General features: G+C 46.4%; 1 protein-coding gene across 2 annotated transcripts; it reads right to left on the minus strand.

Annotated features, from left to right (window-relative positions):
- Positions 1-912: 912 nt before the first annotated feature.
- Positions 913-4346, minus strand: Nmb (neuromedin B). Of its 2 annotated transcripts, none has more exons than XM_004658207.2 (3): positions 4181-4346; positions 3468-3640; positions 913-1178 (listed from the first exon to the last, which is right to left on the minus strand). In XM_004658207.2, the coding sequence occupies exons 1-3, from the start codon at positions 4335-4337 to the stop codon at positions 1041-1043; spliced, it is 468 nt and encodes a 155-aa protein (XP_004658264.2). In that variant the 5' UTR covers positions 4338-4346; the 3' UTR covers positions 913-1040. The 2 variants fall into 2 exon arrangements, with proteins under 2 accessions (XP_004658264.2, XP_004658265.1); XM_004658208.2 differs by having other exon boundaries at positions 913-1183.
- Positions 4347-18549: the final 14203 nt, after the last annotated feature.

Raw genomic sequence — 18549 nt, forward strand, 5'->3', positions numbered from 1 at the left:
TCATTTGTTAACTCTGACAACTCCCAAGGAAGTCCCTAAGTCCAGGGAAGACAGCAAGCATACAGCTGGGGGCTGGAGGGATGGCTTAGCAATTAAGGTGCTTACCTGCAAAGTCAAAGGACACAGGTTCGATTTTCCGGGACCCACATAAGCCAGATGCACAAGGTGATGCATACATCTGGAGTTCATTGCAGTGGCTGGAGTCCCTAGCATGCCCATTCTCTGTCTCTCTCAAAGTAAATAAATGAAATATATAGAGAGAGGTTTGGAGAGGTGGCTTAGCAGTTAAGCGCTTGCTTGTGGAGCCTAAGGACCTGGATTTGAGGCTCAATTCCTCAGGACCCACATTAGCCAGATGCACAAGGGGGCACACGTATCTGGAGTTCGTTTGTAGTGGCTGGAGGCCCTGGCACGCCTATTCTCTCTCTCTCTCTATCTGCCTCTTTCTCTGTCTGTCGTTCTCAAATAAAATAAAAATGAACAACAAAATTTTTTTTTTAAAAGAAGAGCACAGCCGGGCTGGATTCTAGTGTGGTTGTCCCCTGTATGTCTGTATGTCAGGTACTTCTCTAAAGCTTGGAAAGGGGTGGAAGGAGACAGGGAGAGTAGTGCAGCGCAGTGTCCTATCAGCATAGAGTCCTAGGCAGACAGTTACCAGGGAAGAATAGAGGTGATAACTTGCTAGTGCCAGTAGATGGCAGAGGAGAGAGCAGAAACCATGGGCTCGCACACCAGGCATAGAGCCCTCAAAGGTACCTGTGTGGAGAGTCCAAAGTAACTGCCTGTGTCATGGCAGAGAGTGTTCTGGGCTTTTTGGACCCCATCTCATCTCACTGCACTCCCCACCCTGCAGAGCCATTCCCCCCCCCTTCCTTCAACTGTGGCTGGAAGGGAAAGACCAGGCATTCTATGTACAGAGCATGATTTTAATTCATAACTTCATCAGGGAAGCAATAAATACAGCAGAAATTTGTGCCTGCATCTGCACTGTTTCCGGTGACCTATCCAGAAATCACAGTAATGGAGTAACATGTTTGAGTTCAAGATTTACATCCAAACGGGGTCATTATGAGGGTTCCATTCAGCAGCGTCCGTGGCTGGGCACAATCTAAGCCGAGTTGTCGTTGCTTTTGCCCCATTATTGGCATCACTTCTGCAGTGTTTGCTCCAGCAGCCTCCTGTACTGAAGGAAAACAGAATAGAATTGACAGGGGAGGGAACAAACAACAGGGGACTTGCTGCCATTCCCCCAAGGGCTGGGTGAGCAGACGCAGGCTCTCAGCTGAGTCTGGCCCTGTACCTCTTTTGTCCCTGAAAGGCCAGGGAGGAGTCAGGAGCAGTGGTTTTTCTCAGAACACAGCCCCAGTTTCACAAGGTAAGTCATGACAAAGGCGGTCACAGAAGTCAAGTCCAAGTGCAATGCCAGACCCTAGGCAATGGTCAGTGCCACTCTGCCCAGACTCACTCTGATGCCCTCTCTCTCTCTCTCTGCTATAGCAGCACTGCTTCCTCTCAGATTTTCTGGCTGGTGTTCATATTTAAGGTCTTCAAAATAATAGTCCTAGAGGCAACTCTATTTCTCTTTAGACTCAGCTAGCCCAAACTTCCTGCCCTTGCATCTATGGTCCCCAAGGGGTAGGGGTTATGTGCATTAGAAAGTTAGGGATGCTGGCTGGGTCTGGAGGTGGATCTTCTCCAGGAATGTTTCTCCCTTTCAATATGTACACACTGTCTAGCACAGTGAGGGCTACAAAGTTGAGCCAGGAGTAGATTCTACCAGGGACCCCACAGACTGGTGGTAAGAACTCCAAAGACTTTCTGTGTGCCCAGCACCATACACAGCACGTGACATAAGTGGTTTCATTTAATGGGAGATGGGCCTTTGATGTTTCCACTTGATCAATGAGGAACATGAGGCTTATTTCAGTGGCCTTATTTCAGTCACCCAGCTACTAAGAGGCTACCCTATGACTGAAGCATGTATTCTATCACATCACACTGCTCACTGCGACACAGCAATAAGCAGCGGGGAGGTTGGTGAGCAGTGGGACAGCACCAGGGGCAGAGGGCATGGAGGGACTGCCACCCAGTCAGGCAGGACACTAAGACGGGCTTGGCTCCTGCGTCAGGACCTTGAACTCCACAGATTGGCGCTTTACAACCAAGAGCTATTTGAGCCCACCTCACACCTGGGGATACCAGCTGATGTCTGGAGGGATTTTTGTTTGGTTTTATGTTTTTCAAGGCAGATATCACTCTAGCCTAGGTTGACCAGGAACTCACTCTGTAGTCCCAGGTTGGCCTTGACTTTACAGTGATCCTCCTATCTCAGCCACCTGAGTGCTAGGACTAAGAGGTGGGTGCCACCACACTTGACTGGTTTTTGTTTTTATTTATTTATTTATTTATTTATTTTTTGGTTTTCTAAGGTAGGGTCTCACTCTAGCTCAGGCTGACCTTGAATTCACTATGTATTCTCAGGGCGGCCTCGAACTCTCGGGGATCCTCCTACCTCTGCCTCCCGAGTGCTGGGATTAAAGGCGTGCGCCACCACGCCCAGCTGTTTTTATTTTATTTTATTTTTTTTTTGAGGTAAGGTCTCACTCTAGCCCAGCCTGACCTGGAATTCACTATGTAGTCTCAGGGTGGCCTCGACCTCACGGCGATCCTCCAAACTTTGCCTCCAGAGTGCTGGGATTAAAGGTGTGTGTCACCACGCCTGGCTTGGTTTTTGTTTTTAAAGACAGTCTTGCTCAGGCTGGCCTCAAACTTGTAGACTCAAGCCACCCTCTTGCCTCAGCCTCTCAAGTATCTGGGATTGCAGGCTTGTGCCTCATGACTGGCCTGGAGGCAATTTTGGTTATGACAACTTGGTAAGGGAAGGGAGGGTGATGCTGGCACCTCGTGGGTATAGACCAGAACGTCAATAAACATCAGACAGTACTCAGAAAGCTCCATGACAGAATTCCTCTGCCTAGAGCATGAACTGCACTGCTGGTGATAAAGCCTGCCACTGGTGAGTGGGAGAAGGGGGTGGGGAGTGCTGGTCACGATGAGCAAGCCCAGTTCTGTTTCCACTCTCTGAGTCTCAGGGTCCCAGCTCGGGTCATAAGGACACAGCCTGGTGGGCTTGACTAATGCAGTGAAGGACTGCTGGGGTGGGCCAGGCTGTGTGGGCTGGGGGAAAGGGTCCAGCTGCAAGGGGCTAAATCCTAGTCTGTGACTTCAGACAGGATGGCTGATGGGGAGTTTCTTTCCCATGGGTCTGCCAGGTCCTCTTTTGTTGGGATGTTCCTCCTTTCAACCATAGGGTAAGCCTAGAACCCTGGTTTTCTGGGATCCACATCCATTATGCCCAGCTGGGCAGTCCCACCCTGAACCAATGCTGGCTGGTAACTGCCTGCTCCATGCTGGAGTGAGGGTAGAACATCTGAGCTCTCATGTATGGGGTCAGGGGCCTGGCTCACCTGGGTATGGGGTGCCGGGGTACCAAGACTCATGCCTAGAGCTTTCTTTAGTAGCAGGATCCTGAGGAGATCATGACTCAGCTGCAGTCTCTGGTCCCGCTCGGAAGTGGGGGGCCCTGTCCCCACCAGGGACAGGCTGGGGGGTTCCAGACTCTTCTTGCCCATGAAGTGACCTAGAAAGGAGGTGTCACGATTCACAGAAGTCAGGGAGTGAGGAGGATCCTACTCTGATAGGCAAGTTTCTGTCTCCCACCTCGCTGAAGGAAGATAAAGAAACCTCACAAAGGAGCCACGTAGACGTCTAGGTGGAGGCAAAGCCGACTACCCCAGCTTTGCCTGATCAGACAGGGTAGGGTGGGCAGCACAGCCGAAAGAAGGGTACCCAGTCTGGAACCAGGGAGAAGCTCTGCTGCCTGGTGGATGCTGGTGGAAGCAAGTGAGGAATGTCAAGGTGTGCAGGCAGAGAAGACGCATGCTGGCGAGAAGATGTTACCCTCTGGGCACCAACCGGCTCTCTAGGATGCAGGTCCAGCTTGTCTTAAACTTGGTGAGTTTTTCTTAGCCACGCCAGCCACTCACTGCTGGGGTCTCAAGATGCCCGTCTGATAAATCAGATGAGCCCAAGGGTCTTCCACGTGCTCAGGGAGGGTTAAGAAACTCGGCCCCACCCCAGCAGGGTGAGGGGGCGCTTGCTGAGGTCCCCTAAGACTTACCTGTGGCCCAGAGGTTACCCCGCGGGTGCACGCGGATCTTGCTGGCACGGCTGCGGGGTTCCGGGAGATCCCAGCTGAATGGGGCCACGCCGGCAGTGAACAGGGCGAAGAGCAGGAGGCTGCGGAGCAGCCGGGGGCCCCCCGCCCGGCGGGTCATAGCGGTGCTCGGCAGGCTCTGCTCGGGCGCCCGCCCTCCTTCCTTTTAAACCCGCGCCCGGGGGCGGAGCCTGCGGGGAGGAGGCCCGCTCGCCCCGCCCCTCGCCCCCAGCCTCTCGGGGAACCCCGCACACCTGCAAAGGTCAGCGCTGCGCCGCTTCGCCTGCGGGGCTCGGGCTGGCCCAAGCCACTGGTAGGACCCCCATCCCAAAGACGGTTCCCCTAACTCTTCTTCGCCACTGCCACCACCTTTTGGCCAAGTCGTTACTTCAGCCCTCTCCCTGAAGCTAAAAGCTCAAGCAAGAACTACCCCCCGCCCCATAAAGAAATAAGTTAATTAATTAAAGGCACTTGCTTGTCAAGCCTGCCGGCTGGTAGGCCAAATTCAATTTCCCAGCCAGCACCCAGGCAAAGCCAGGTGCACGAAGTGGCGCATGCATCTGGAGTTCGTTTGCTGTGGCGAGATGCCATAGCGCACCCATACTCTCTACTCTCCCTTCTCTCAAAACTAACCAACTAACCAACCAACCAACTAGAAGCCTTCACCCTGCTGGGCAACCCAGGCATTTTACAGCGTCTCTTACAGTAGGAGCCCCGACCTCCCTCCTGGGGCATGATCCCCTTGCTCTTACTGCTCTGCGCTCCAATGAAAGGACAAACTGGGCAATCTGAAAATATTCTGTGCTCGCCACAGGAAGGTATAATGATGGAGACCGACGGAGGGTGGGAGCCAGGGGCCATCCTCCGAGTAGTGGCACCTGGCTAATGAGCAGGGCAGGAGGCAGTGGATCCTGGAGTGAAAGAGTGCTGGACCAGGGGTTGCTTTCAATTGTAAAAAGGAGATAACGTTGTGTGCATTGAATAATTTTACATTTTTACTGTTAATTTTGTTACAGGACTAGCACCCTGCCCTCCTGCTAAAGAATAGATGATTTATCTTTGAAAAAACATTTGGATAAATGGCATCATTTTAAGGGCAAGGGCAGAATGGATATGGTGGCACATGCCTTTAATCCCAGCACTCAAGAGGCTGAGGTAGGAGAATCACTGTGAGTTCAATGTCAGCCTGGGATACAGCGTGGTTCTACATCAGTCAGGGCTAGAGAGAATCCTTCCCCCTTTTGTTTTTTATTTTTTTGGTTTTTCGAGGTAGGGTCCCACTCTAGTCCAGGCTGACTCTGGAATTCACTCTGGAGTCTGGAGTCTGGCAGTCCTCCTACCTCTGCCTCCCAAGGTGTGTGTGTGGGGCTCCCCTTTTAACATTATTTATTTATTTTTATTTTTTATTTTTTAGTTTTTTTGAGGTAGGGTCCCACTCTAGCTCAGGCTGACCTGGAATTCACTCTGGAGTCTCAAGGTGGCCTTGAACTCACGGCAATACTCCTACCTCTGCCTCCCAAGTGCTGGGATTAAAGGCGTGTGCCACCACTCCCGGCTTACATTATTATTATTGTTTATTTTTATTTATTTATTTGAAAGTGATGGAGAAAGAGGCAGACAGAGAGAGAAAGAGAATGGGCGTGCCAGGGCCTCCAGACGTGTGCGCCCCCTTGTGCATCAGGCTAACGTGTGACCTGGGGAAATGAGCTTCCAACCGGGGTCCTTAGGCTTCACAGGCAAGCGCTTAACCACTAGGCCATCTCTCCAGCCCTATCCTTATTTTTTTAAATGCACTTTTAAACCCAGCATGGTGGCTCACGCCTTTAATCTCAGCAGTTGGGAGGCAGAGGGAGAAGGATCACTGTGAGTTTGAGGCCATCCTGAGACTCCAGAGTGAATTCCAGGTCAGCCTGGGCTAGAGTGAGACCCTACCTTGAAAAACCAAAAACATAAAATAAAAGCTCTTGCTTGCAAAGCCTGAGGGCCAGGGTTCATTTCCCCAGTAGTCACATAAGGCCAGACACACTGTGGCGTATGCATCTGGAGTTCATTTGCAGTGGCAAGAGGCCCTGGCACATCCATACTATGTGTGTTTGTCTCAAATAAATAAATCTTGGCTGGGTGTGGTAGGTCACAACTTTAATCCCAGCACTCAGGGGGCAGATGTAGGAGGATCATTGAGTTCAAGGCCAATGTGGAGCTACAGAGTTTTTCAGATCAGCTTGGGCTAGAGTGAGACCCTACCTCAAAAAGCAAGCAACCAAAAATAAATCTTTAAAAATATTGCTTTGGACTGGAGAGATGGCTTAGTGGTTAAGGCACTTACCTACAAAGCCTATGGATCCATGTTTGACTCTTCGTATCCCAAATTAACCAGACACATAAAGGTGAGGCAAGCGCAAGGTTGCACATGCCCACTAGGTGGTGGAAACATCTGGCGTTTGTTTGCAGTGGCTGAGGTCCTGGTGTGCCGATTCTGTCTCTGCCCCCTCTCTCTAAAATAAAGTCATGGGCTGGAGAGATGGCTTAGCGGTTAAGCGCTTGCCTGTGAAGTCTAAGGACCCCAGTTCGAGGCTCGGTTCCCCAGGTCCCACGTTAGCCAGATGCACAAGGGGGCGCACGCGTCTGGAGTTCGTTTGCAGTGGCTGGAAGCCCTGGCGCGCCCAATCTCTCTCTCTCCCTCTGTCTGTCTTTCTCTCTATGTCTGTCGCTCTCAAAAAAAAAAAAAATTTTAAATAAAGTCATAAAAAATATTTTAAAAAAGAGTGGGGGAAGGGCTGGAGAGATGGCTTAGCAGTTAAGAGCTTGCCTGGGAAGCCTAAGGACCCAGGTTCAATTCCCCAGAACCCACATAAGCCAGATGCACAAGATGGCACATTCATCTGGAGTTTATTTGCAGTGCCTAGAGACTCTGTGGCACCCATTCTCTCTCTTTCCCTCATAAATAAATAAATAAAATGTTAAAAAAAATAGAGCAGGGGCAGACACTGCTCCATAATGTCCCTTTGTTTTGCTTATCTGGTTACTGCAAATCAACACTGAATCACTGTATGTGTGTGTGGGAGGGGGAGCAGTGCACAGGAGATTGAGTTCCCCTTCTCATTGGAAACTAGGCCAGAGTGACTAGTTGGCATTGGAGTGACCAACCTCTGGATCCCTCCCAAAAACTGGACAGTGTGGCTGAAACAGAACCTACTTGTCTAACTCAATAATGAGACCTGCTGTTGTGTGGAGTGGGGGTGGGGAAGGGTGTACAGGCAATTCTCCTGCCTCAGCCTCCTAAGTGCTGGGATTACAAATGTACAGGTGTGGGCCACCATGCTTGCCTCACATCATTACTTGTGCACGTAACTAGGTAAGCAAGGCCTGCCAACACCGGACTATCGTAGAAGGGAAGCTTTCTGACAGGCATGTTGTTGTGGTGAAATTTTGGAGCATGGCACACAGGACAGGGACAGTCCATTTCTGGCCCTGGCTTTTCTCCCCAATCTCCTTCCTTCTCACCCCTCACCCTGACATTTACACCTCTCTGTTTTCTTGTCACAGCTTAGCCATGGTATTCAGATATAGCTCTTATCACCTTCCCTTAATAATCATTCCCTCTGCGACCTCCTCTCTCTCCCATCACACAGCCTCTGATCCATGGATGTAGAAATGCAAGGATCTGGTATTTAGTGAGGTCTGCCTCATTTAAATGCTTGGAGGGACTTATTTGATAAGTTTCTCTCCTTCTATTGGACCCAGCCTCAGAAAGCTTGAGTCACTTGTCCAGACATTTCAAAGGAGTCAGGCTTCCAAAGTGTTGTGCCTTCTCATGCCTGCAGTGCTGAGAGCAGATGCAACCATGTCCACTCCTCCTATTTTATTTTGGGGGGGGAGGTTCGAAGTTGGGCTTCATTATAGCCCAGGCTGACCTGGCGTTCACTCTGTAGTCCCAGCCTGACCTCAAACTCAGGTGATCTTCCTCCTTCTGCCTCCTGATTGCTGGAATTAAAGGTGTGTGCCACCACACCCAACTTTACCATCCTATTTCTACACCACGTTGAGGGTCAAGTTCTCAGGGTGGACTAGGCACTACATATCATTTATGTAACTCAAGTAAATCCACTCAACTATAAAGATTGTGTGTGCATGAGAGAGACTTAAATTTCTGTTGTCAACTTGGCCAGATCAGGAATCAAGATGTCCCTTGGGCAGGTCGGTGAGGACACTTCTAGGAAGGGACTAACTGAGGAAGACCTTGCCCCAGAGTGGACAGCCCTTCCCGTGTCAGCCTATCTAGAATACAGAGAGGTTCCAGGAAAACAAAACAAGACTGCCTTTTTGGCTGGCAGGCTGCCAAAACATCTACCTTGTTATGGCCACCCTTCACAGACACTGGAACCCAGCCTTCTAACATGGATTGAATATCAGTGGCTCTCCAGGAATCCTCCAGGCCTTTAACGCCAGACTAGAATTGTTGAGGTATCCAGCTTTGTGGACTGAAGCTACCAGGTCTGTACTGCTGCCTATAGACAGCCACTGTTGGATTGCCCAGCTTGTATTCTGCAAGCCAATCTGTGTATTCCTTCTCTTCCTCTAGAGAGCCCTAATACAATGTGTGTATGGGCACACAGCTACCATGATGCATGTGTAAGGTCAGAACCACCTTGGAGTGTTGGTCCTCTCCTTCCACCTTGTTTAAGACAAGGTCTCATTCCTACCACTCCCCCCCAGCTCCTAAGGCTACCACTAGCTGGCCTTCAAGCTGTGGAATTCTTCTGACTCAGCCTTCCACTGCTTTAGGAAAGTTGGGATTACAGACAAATGTGCCATTGCATGTTTGGCTCCATGTGGGTGGGTGCTAGGGGATATGAATTCCAATTGTCAGGCTTGTATGCTTGTTTAATCATGGAACCATCTTCAAAGCCCAAAACTTAAAAAAAAAAAAATATTTGAAAGCAGAGAGATAGGGGAGAGAAAGAAAGACAGAATGGGCACACCAGAACCTCCAGTTGCTGCAAACAAACTCCAGACTCATGCACCACTTTGTGCATTTGGTTTTATGTGGTTACTGGAGAATTGAACCTGGATTGTTAGGCTTTGCAGGCAAGCACCTTAACCACTGAACCATCTCTCCCCCCCACCTTAAAATTTATGTTTCTCATGTTTGGAGACCGTTTCACAGTGGAACCCATGCTGGTGTCAAATCATGATCCCCCTGCCTTAGTCATCTGAGTGTTGGGATTACAGGTGTATGCAACCACATTAGGCACTCAGAGAAGTTTAAATGCTTAAAAATCTGATGGAAAATCTCAATATTCCTAGATTTAATAATCCAAGAAAATCCAGGGATTAAAAAAAAAACAAACCAAACCTTCAATACTGAAATTCCATAGGTCTTTGCAAATTGAGATTGACTACAGATCCTGTTCAATTTACAAAGGTAGGGTGGGATTATGAACAGCGACGGGGATGTGGTAAAAGCAGCAGTGCTCTGGTATGACCAGTAGACCCAAAGAACTCCTGAGCTAGTTTCTCTCTTTTGTATAATAGAGGTTGTTTTGATGCTTACTACATAATAAAAAGTTTGTTATAAACTATAAAGCACTTAGAACACTTGGCACGACCTAAGCACTCAGCATTAGTGGCTAGATCCTAGGAATAGTAAAGCCTGCTGTAAGTCCTATTATCAGTGTGTGGGGGTGGGGTGGGTGAGGGGATGTCCCTTGGTAGCAGTAAAGACCAGGGTGTTCACATGATGGGTACAACCCTGGCAACATGCCTACGACATGTTTCATAAACCAAAATGCCAACACATCATATATCTCAATTTTTGTCCAATTCTAAGAAAAGAATTCTATAAAGCATCCTATTTTTGGCTTAAATTGTCAGGCTGAGAGCTTTGATTATAAAGCTTGATGCTGATTTACTTACTTGCCTCACATTAAGTCTTGAGTATAAATTCCTCTAACTAGACTCCTTAAATTAAAGCAAGAACCTGGCTTACCTAAACCTAAATAGATGGAACAATTAAGATGATGGTTCCAGAGAAGTGACTCTTAATTGAGAGTGGGCAGAAACATCCTGGAAACTCCTAAGACTGGTAGGACAAGGACAGGATATGCAGTGAACACGTCTGCATTTTTAGAATATTTTATTTGCAAGCAGAGAGAGAGAGAGAATGAATGAATATGAGAATATGAATGGGTGCACCAGGGCCTTTTGCCACTGCAAATGAACTCCAGCCTTTGTGTATGTGGCTTTAAGGGTACTGGGGAAATCGATCCCAAGCTATCAGGCTATATTAGCAAGTGACTTTAACTGCTGAGCCATCTCTCCAGCCCAATATATGCAGTTTAAAAGTCATGTTCCATAGAATAATGTAACTCTATATGAGAAAAGAGCATTGTTTTTACAACACAAATTTAGGAAAAATCAAAGTAATATATTCTTGGTTGATCAGAGGCTAGGGGTGTGTTTATCAGAAAAATGAGGCTATCAGATTTTTGCTTCCTAAAAGAGGCCATGTTTTTATTTTTATTTACTTGAGAGAGACAAGAGACAGACAGGCTTCTTGCTACTGCTAATGACCTCCAAATGCATATGTCACTTTGGTATCTGGTGTTAATGTGGGTAGTGGGGAATCTAATCCAGGTCACCAGGCTTTGTAAGCAAATAACTTTAACTGCTGAGTCATCTCCCCAGTACAGGCCATGAGATTTTTTTTTTAAAAATGTTTATTATTAACAAGATGTTTTGTATGGACACATCGTATGTTGGCACCCTCTGTTCTTTTGTCCCTGCCCTCACTCCATTGGGGACACTCCTGAATGGGGTTGCAGGTATTCCCCATGGGGTTGTGGGTTATGCATTGTGGGAGCAGTAATCAGTTATTTTTGGGGGGGACATGATGTCTCAACCTGTGGCTTACAATCTTTCCACCCCCTCCCTTCTCCAAAATTCCCTGAGCCATGGTGGGTGAGTTTTAAGTCTACTTTACTAATGAGCTCTTAAGAAGTCTCTGAATCTCTACTTTGGTAGGTGTTGAGTGTCCTGAGGGTCTGTCTCCTTCAACCTGGTGCTGATTATCAGGAACAACATGGAAGCGGCACTCCTGCTCATCTCCCAAATTGCTCTGTGGATTCAGCTGTGGCTTGGCTGAAGTACAAGGGGTAGTCTATCTCCAGTCTTGCTACCTTTGGGACCAAGAGCCCATTTGACTTTTTTTAAAAAATATTATATTTGAGAGAAAGAGAGAGAAGGCGGGGGGAGAGGAAGAGAGAGAGAGAATGAGTACACCAGAGCATCCAGCCATTTGCTCCCAAACTCCAGGTGCAATGTGTCACCTTGTGCATCTGGCTTATGTGGGTCCTGACAAATTGAACCGGGGTACGTTAGCTGTGTAGGCAAGCGCCTTAACCACTGAGCCATCTGTCCAGCCAGAGTTTTTTTTTTTTTAAATACACAGAACACTGCTACTTGGGAAGGTTGAAGATTCCTGGATGATTCAATGAGGTGGCTTGCTTTTTTCTTTTTTTTTTTTTTCATTTTGAGACAAGGTCTTATGTAGTCCAAGTTGGTCTTTTGAAAGTTTTGAAAGTTGAAAGTAAGCAAAGTATTGTGACAGCAACTAGGAGATACACAAATAAGAATCTGAAGTTGGCCTTTTCTCAATGCCTCAAGGAACTGGCTCCCAGCTCTTCCTTTAGTGGGTGAGATGAACACCCAGAAAACAACCCACCCTTAGGGGTAACGTTAAAAGGAACATGAAAAAAGTATAGGACAGCCCCAAGCAGGAAGCATTATGCATACCTGAAGGCTTAATAAAGAAGGCTCCCTGAGCATCCTTTTATTAATACATTAATGACCTTGTATGGAAAAGTATGCTTCCACATGTCCTTCCCACAAGGCCTTACCTTCATAACCCCAGGGTTACATCTGGCACAGCACATGTCCAATAAATGTCTGTTGGGTGAATGAACGTGTTCTTAGCAGGATGAGAAGTCAGCAAGCACTCCAGATAAGCAAAAAGTATATATGTGTACAGTCAGACTCATATGGATGAAGGACTATGGGGCTTGGGGAAAGCTGAGGCAAGAAAAGTCCTGAGGACCTGCAGTGACGCTTGGAAAATGTCTTCACAATTTTTGGTAAGCCTCACACATTCTACTTCCTGTAATATTTCTTGGCTACACAGCATTCTTTCTATATCTACATACCTAGATACCTATATTTCTATATCTAGATACTTGTGTGTAAATGGTCAGAGACCACGTTACTTGGAAAAGCCCACAGGTTTGTTTACAGTTTAAGCAGGGGTGAACAATGATGAAGCTATACCAGGATAGAAAATTGCCTGAACAGGCCCACCCAGCTGAATGAATTTCTTGAGGTAGTCAATCCATTTAACCAGACAGCCTCAGTTGGATCATATCCTAAGTTTAACAGTGTTAAAAACTGTTATAAGAATGCTGGGCGTGGTGGCGCATGCCTTTAATCCCAGCACTTGGGAGGCAGAGGTCAGAGGATTGCTGTGAGTTCAAGGCCACCCTGAGACTACATAGTGACCTCCAGGTCAGCCTGAGCTAGGGTGAGACCCTATCTCAGGGAAAAAAAAAAAAAAAGAAGTCACCATAATGTGAGAAGTGACATTGGAGTATTCAGCACTAAGCCATCTCTATCACACCTTCCATGGCTCAGGGTCCATTGTGGAAGAAGTGGATGAAAGAATGTAAGAGCAAAAGGAAGGGTAGGACCCCTTACAATGCAATCATCCAGACACAAAATGGCCTTGATATTCATGACCTTGCAGTGCCTGACACTATCTATGCAAGACCTTCATAATAGGAGGAAAGGATGATGACATCAAAATAGAAGAGGGAGGAACTATGGAAATGGCTTAGCAGTTAAGGTGTCGCCTGCGAAGCCTCAGGACCCCATGGTTCGATTCCCCAGGACCATGTAAGCCAGATGCACAAAAGAGAAGACAGACTAATTGGAAAGAAGGAGTCAATGGAGGGTGGATGTGAGAGGGTAAGAATGTGGGTTAGGTGGGAATTACCATGGCTTACTGTCTATAGTCATAGAAACTGCCATTAAAAATTTTTTAAAAATTGTTGTACGCTGGGCATGGTGGCACCTGGGGAAGCAGAGGTAGGAGGATTGCTGTGAGTTTGAGGCTACCCTGAGACCCTACCTTGAACCCCCCCAAAATAATAAAATAGTTATAATTTAAAAATTAATTCAACATCAAAGGATGTACCCTGATGCTGAAAAGGCATCCCTCATGTTATGAAGGGTTAGTCAAATTTGGCAAAACACAAAAATACCGAAGCAACATACAAAAAAGCCTTTATGCAAATACCAAAACAAACAAACAAACAGAAACACATAAGCACTCAAGAAACCCCAGGCTGGGCTTGAGAGATGGCTTAACAGTTAAGGCACATGCCTGCAAAGCCTAAGGACCCAGGTTTGATTCTCCAGGTCCCATGTAAGCCAGATGCACATGGTGGCATGTGGAGTTAATCTGCAATGGCTAGAAGAGCCCTGGCACACCCATTCTCTGACAGTAAAAGAAAAAAGAAAACAACAAGAAAGCAAGCCCAGGCTCATAGAGGGTTTTCACTCCCTCAGTAAAGTGACTAATGTCACTACTTCTCCCATCAAGAAAGCGATCACAGGAAGAGTCACAGGCGCACACAAACACGGAAGCAGGATTAACACTTAAAGAGTACATGCTGCTTAAAAGAACCATGGAGAGATGGAAGTTTTCAGATTCAAACTTGGCAAGACCAAGAGAATGTACTTGCTAAATGACAGGAAAGTACAAATCACGGTAATGATTCATATGCTTTGCTCCAGAGTAACCGCTCAACAAAACAGAAACATAAGTTACTGCCTCTGGCTCCAATGCACAATACTACTGAGCATTTAACTTAGACTGCTTCATGCTACCAGGGAAACAGAGTGAAATGTCTATAAAACAGGGCTTCTGCACCAGAGCTTATAATCTGCCAAGGATCCTGAGGCCATTATCTACAATTCAAAACAGTGAAGGCTGCCAGTGCTGAGTAGCAGTGGAAGTACAGTTACTTCTGAAGATTGTGAGACTCAGGCCAGCAGAGAGGAGAGAATGAAATGATAAAGTGGAAACACCAGGAAGGATAGTGTAAGGACTCTTAATATTACCTGTATTCAAAGACTGAACCTTACACATAGATGAAAGGTAGAGTGGGGCTGGAGAGATGGCTTAGCGGTTAAGCACTTGCCTGTGAAGTCTAAGGACCCCGGTTCGAGGCTCGGTTCCACAGGTCACACGTTAGCCAGATGCATAAGGGGGCGCACGTGTCTGGAGTTCGTTTGCAGTGGCTGGTAGCCCTGGTGCGCCCATTCTCTCTCTCTCCCTCTATCTGTCTTTCTCTCTGTGTCTGTCTCTCTCAAATAAATAAATAAATATTTAAAAAGAAAGGTAGAGTGAACACAAAATTTGTAGTTCAACTAAAAGACACCTCTGAAAAGTAAAAGGTACACTGAAACTAATTAGCAGGTGGAAATGATCACACCAAAGTCTGGATCAAGCAGCAGGGGGACATGGCAGAACAGAGAATGAGGATGGGCACAGACATACCACTAGTACCCAAGCAGCAGGCAGACAGTGAATGTCAATGCGAATGGACCAGTGGGGGAAATGCAGGGCTTACTAAGTGACTAGACATGGTAGGACAAAGCAAAATCTAGGTGAGCATTTGACTGAAAGTTGGAGAAACAGTTTGAAGGAATGACTACTAGCTTGAGTTTAAAGATGAAACAATGAAGTCACTGTCCAGCAGGGGCAGATATGTGGGACTAGAGTTGAAGACAGGTGTTTGGAAATGACACAAAGAGATTTATAAACTGAAGCTGTAAAAATGCATGGATAACAACTGAGAGGTAATCAGACTATTAAATTATCTAAAGGTTTATCAGGACTGGAGAGATGGTTTAGCAGTTAAGGCACTTGCCTGCAAATCCAAGGGACCCAGGTTCAATTCCCCAGTACCCATGTAAAGCCAGATGCACAAAGTGGTACATGCATTTGGAGTTTGTCTGCAGAGGCAGGAGGCCCTGACATGCCCATTCTGTCTCTCTTCTTTCTCCCTCTTTGTTTACAAATAAATAAAATAAAAATAAAGGTTTGTCAGTTCTCCGTTTTTTTTTATTCCCTTCGATGGCTGAACTACCCATCCAACCACCCCCCTCCTGCCAACTTCTCATTCACCCTGCCAAATGCCAAAGAGTAAGTAAGTCCATTCAACTAAATTAATCTTCTCCGGCATTTCTTATATTTTAGGGTTTTTTAGTTTTGTTTTTTGGAGGTAGAGTTTTGCTCTAGTCCAGCCTGACCTGAAATTCACTATGCAGTCTCAGGCTGGTCTCAAATTCACAACAATGCTCCTACTTCTGCCTCCCAAGTGTTGAGATTAAAGGGGTGCATCACCATGCATGGTGTGTTTTAAGATGGATTCCACTGTGCTGCCAGGCTGGGCTGGAACTCACCAGAGCAAGTGAACTTCCTTTCTCAGCCTCCTGTGCTATTGAGACTGCAGACTTGCTGACAGACCTGACTCATTTGTTTTTGTTTTTAAAGAGCTTTTAAAACATATTCATTAATACAATCTCTTAGCTTTAAGTCTATGTTTTAGTGCTAGACATTATGAAAACTGGGTACATAATACCTCTCCCCAAAATACTGTTTTTATTTTTGGATAATCAAGTGACTCACATTTTTTAAAAGTTAATGTGCTGTAAAAATACTCATTTGGGGGCTACAGAGATGGCTTAGAGGTTAAGCACTTGCTTGTGAAGCCTAAGGACCCCGGTTCGAGGCTTGATTCCCCAGGACCCATGTTAGCCAGATGCACAAGGGGGCACACATGTCTGGAGTTCGTTTGCAGTGACTGGAGGCCCTGGTGTGTCCATTCTCTCTATCTGCCTTTCTCTCTCTGTCTCTCTTTCTGTCTCTGTCAAATAAATAAATAAACAAAGAAAATGTTTAAAAAATACCTGTTTTGCAGTATCAAAAGCAGCAGAATCACATTTAAAATTTTTTTGGTTCATTTTCATTTATTTATTTGAGAGTGACAGAGAGAGAGGGAAAGGGGTGGGGTGGGGAGGGGCCACTGTAAACAAACTCCAGACGCATGCAGCCCCCTTGTGTATCTGGCTAATGTGGGTCCTGGGGAATCGAGCCCTGAACCGGGGTCCTTAGGCTTCACAGGCAAGTGCTTAACCACTAAGCCATCTCTCTAATCCAGAATCACACTTTTAAAAAATATCTTAACTTTTTCAGAGAAATTTAGCCTTTGCTTACAACAGAAGGGGGGATACTTGCTGTAGCACCCTTCTGGATTATGAGAAAATATAAGTACTACATAAGTCTCACAGGATCAAAACTTGGCAGTGATTTGCCAAGTTTCATATTCTGTTGAGACCATTAAGTGCCCATATCCAGAATTTGAAGGCTAAGGTCTAGTAAATGGATTTAGGATGGCAATATTCTCTACAGGGACAGCTTCAGAAGTGTGTCTCTATTCCCATTCCATTAGCAGTCAGCAGAATGTCACCTCAGCTAAACAAATAAGAGAATCTGATCATGTGCCCAACACAGAAAACTTGCTTTGAAATTTCATATTAAACCAGAAAAGAGGCTGGGCATGGTGGCACACGCCTTTAATTCCAGCACTCAGGAGGAAGAGGCAGGAGGATCATCATGAGTTTGAGGCCACCCTGAGACTACACAGTGCATTCCAGGACAAGCCCTGGGCTGGAGTGAGATCCTACCTCAAAAAACCAGAAACAGGGCTGGAGAGATGGCTTAGCGGTTAAGCGCTTGCCTGTGAAGCCTAAGGACCCCGGTTCGAGGCTCGACTCCCTAGGACCCACGTTAGCCAGATGCACAAGGGGCGCACACGTCTGGAGTTCGTTTGCAGTGGCTGGAAGCCCTGGCGCGCCCATTCTCTCTATCTGCCTCTTTCTCTCTTTGTCACTCTCAAGTAAATAAATAAAAATGAACAAAAAAAAAAAAAAAAAAAAAAAAACAAACCAGAAACAGGGCTGGAGAGATGGCTTAGCGGTTGAACACTTGCCTGTGAAGCCTAAGGACCCCAGTTCAAGGCTCGATTCCCCAGGACCCACGTAAGCCAGATGCACAAGGGGGTGCACGCGTTTGGAGTTTGTTTGCAGTGGCTGGAGGCCCTGGCATGCCCATTCTCTCTTTCTCTCTGCCCCTTTCTCTGCCTTTCTCTCTGTGTCTTTTGCTCTCAAATAAATAAATACATGGGAAAAAAAAAACAAAACCAGGAATAGAGAGAGAATTAGGAGCAGATATTGGCATTCCCTATTTCCCTGGTGGTCTCAATATTAAAAACATACAAGTGGATTTTGTAGTCACTACTTACAACTCTTCTTAAGTCTGCATTAGAGAAAAGCAAATCCAGGCACTTAGAAGAAGTTCAAGATGGACAAGGTGATACATGCCTTTAATTCTAGCACTTATGGGGCTGATGTAGGACTGCGAATAGTTCAAGCCACCCTGGGTTACAGAGTGAGTTTCAGGTCATCCTGGGCTGGAGTAAGGTCCTGCTTCAAATGAAAAAAACAAGTGGAGACAAGTTATGAGTTAAAAGAAAGAGTGCTTGCTGTCTAGCACCTACCTTCTCCTGCCTTGTCCAGATGCTAATATACAATGTCACGGGATAGAAACAGCTGAGACTGTTTCAAGGCATACAAAAGGTTATGTGTTTCTAAAGCCAGCTGAAGATTTTTCTGAACTTCTCAGCAACACTAAGTGGGTTTATATACATATGACTCATGTCCTAGTGAAGAATAAACTGAATGACTAAGGGATTTCCTATGAACATCAATGGCTACTTTTGCTTCACAAAAACAAAACAAAAACAATTAATATTAGGGCAACTTTCTTAAATTTTTTAAAAAATATTTTATTTATTTATGAGAAAGAAAGAGACAGATAGAGAGAATGGGCACACCAGGGCCTCTAGCCACTGCCTACAAACTCCAGACACATGTGACCCTTATGCATCTGGCTTATGTGGGTCCTGGGGAATCAAGCCCAGGTCCTTAGGCTTCATAGGCAAATGCTGTAGCTGCTTAGCCATTTCCCCAGTCCCAACGTTCTTAAATTTTATTTATTTATTTGCAAGCAGAGAGAGAGACAGAGAGATAGATGAGAGGCAGACAGAGAGAGAACGGGCATGCTAGGCAAACAACTCCAGATGCATGTGCCCCTTGTGTAGCTGGCTTACATGGGTCCTTTGGCTTTGCAGGCAAATGCCTTAACCACTAAGCCA

Source organism: Jaculus jaculus, chromosome 3, assembly GCF_020740685.1.
Source record: "Jaculus jaculus isolate mJacJac1 chromosome 3, mJacJac1.mat.Y.cur, whole genome shotgun sequence".
Taxonomy (NCBI): domain Eukaryota; kingdom Metazoa; phylum Chordata; class Mammalia; order Rodentia; family Dipodidae; genus Jaculus; species Jaculus jaculus.

Coding starts and splice junctions, on each gene's coding strand:
- Nmb (XM_004658207.2), bottom strand. CDS start 4,337: ATGACCCGCCGGGCGGGGGGCCCCCGGCTGCTCCGCAGCCTCCTGCTC. Junction 3,641..4,180: donor GGGTAACCTCTGGGCCACAG/GTAAGTCTTAGG, acceptor CCTCCTTTCTAG/GTCACTTCATGGGCAAGAAG. Junction 1,179..3,467: donor CCCCGGCACCCCATACCCAG/GTGAGCCAGGCC, acceptor CCTTCAGTACAG/GAGGCTGCTGGAGCAAACAC.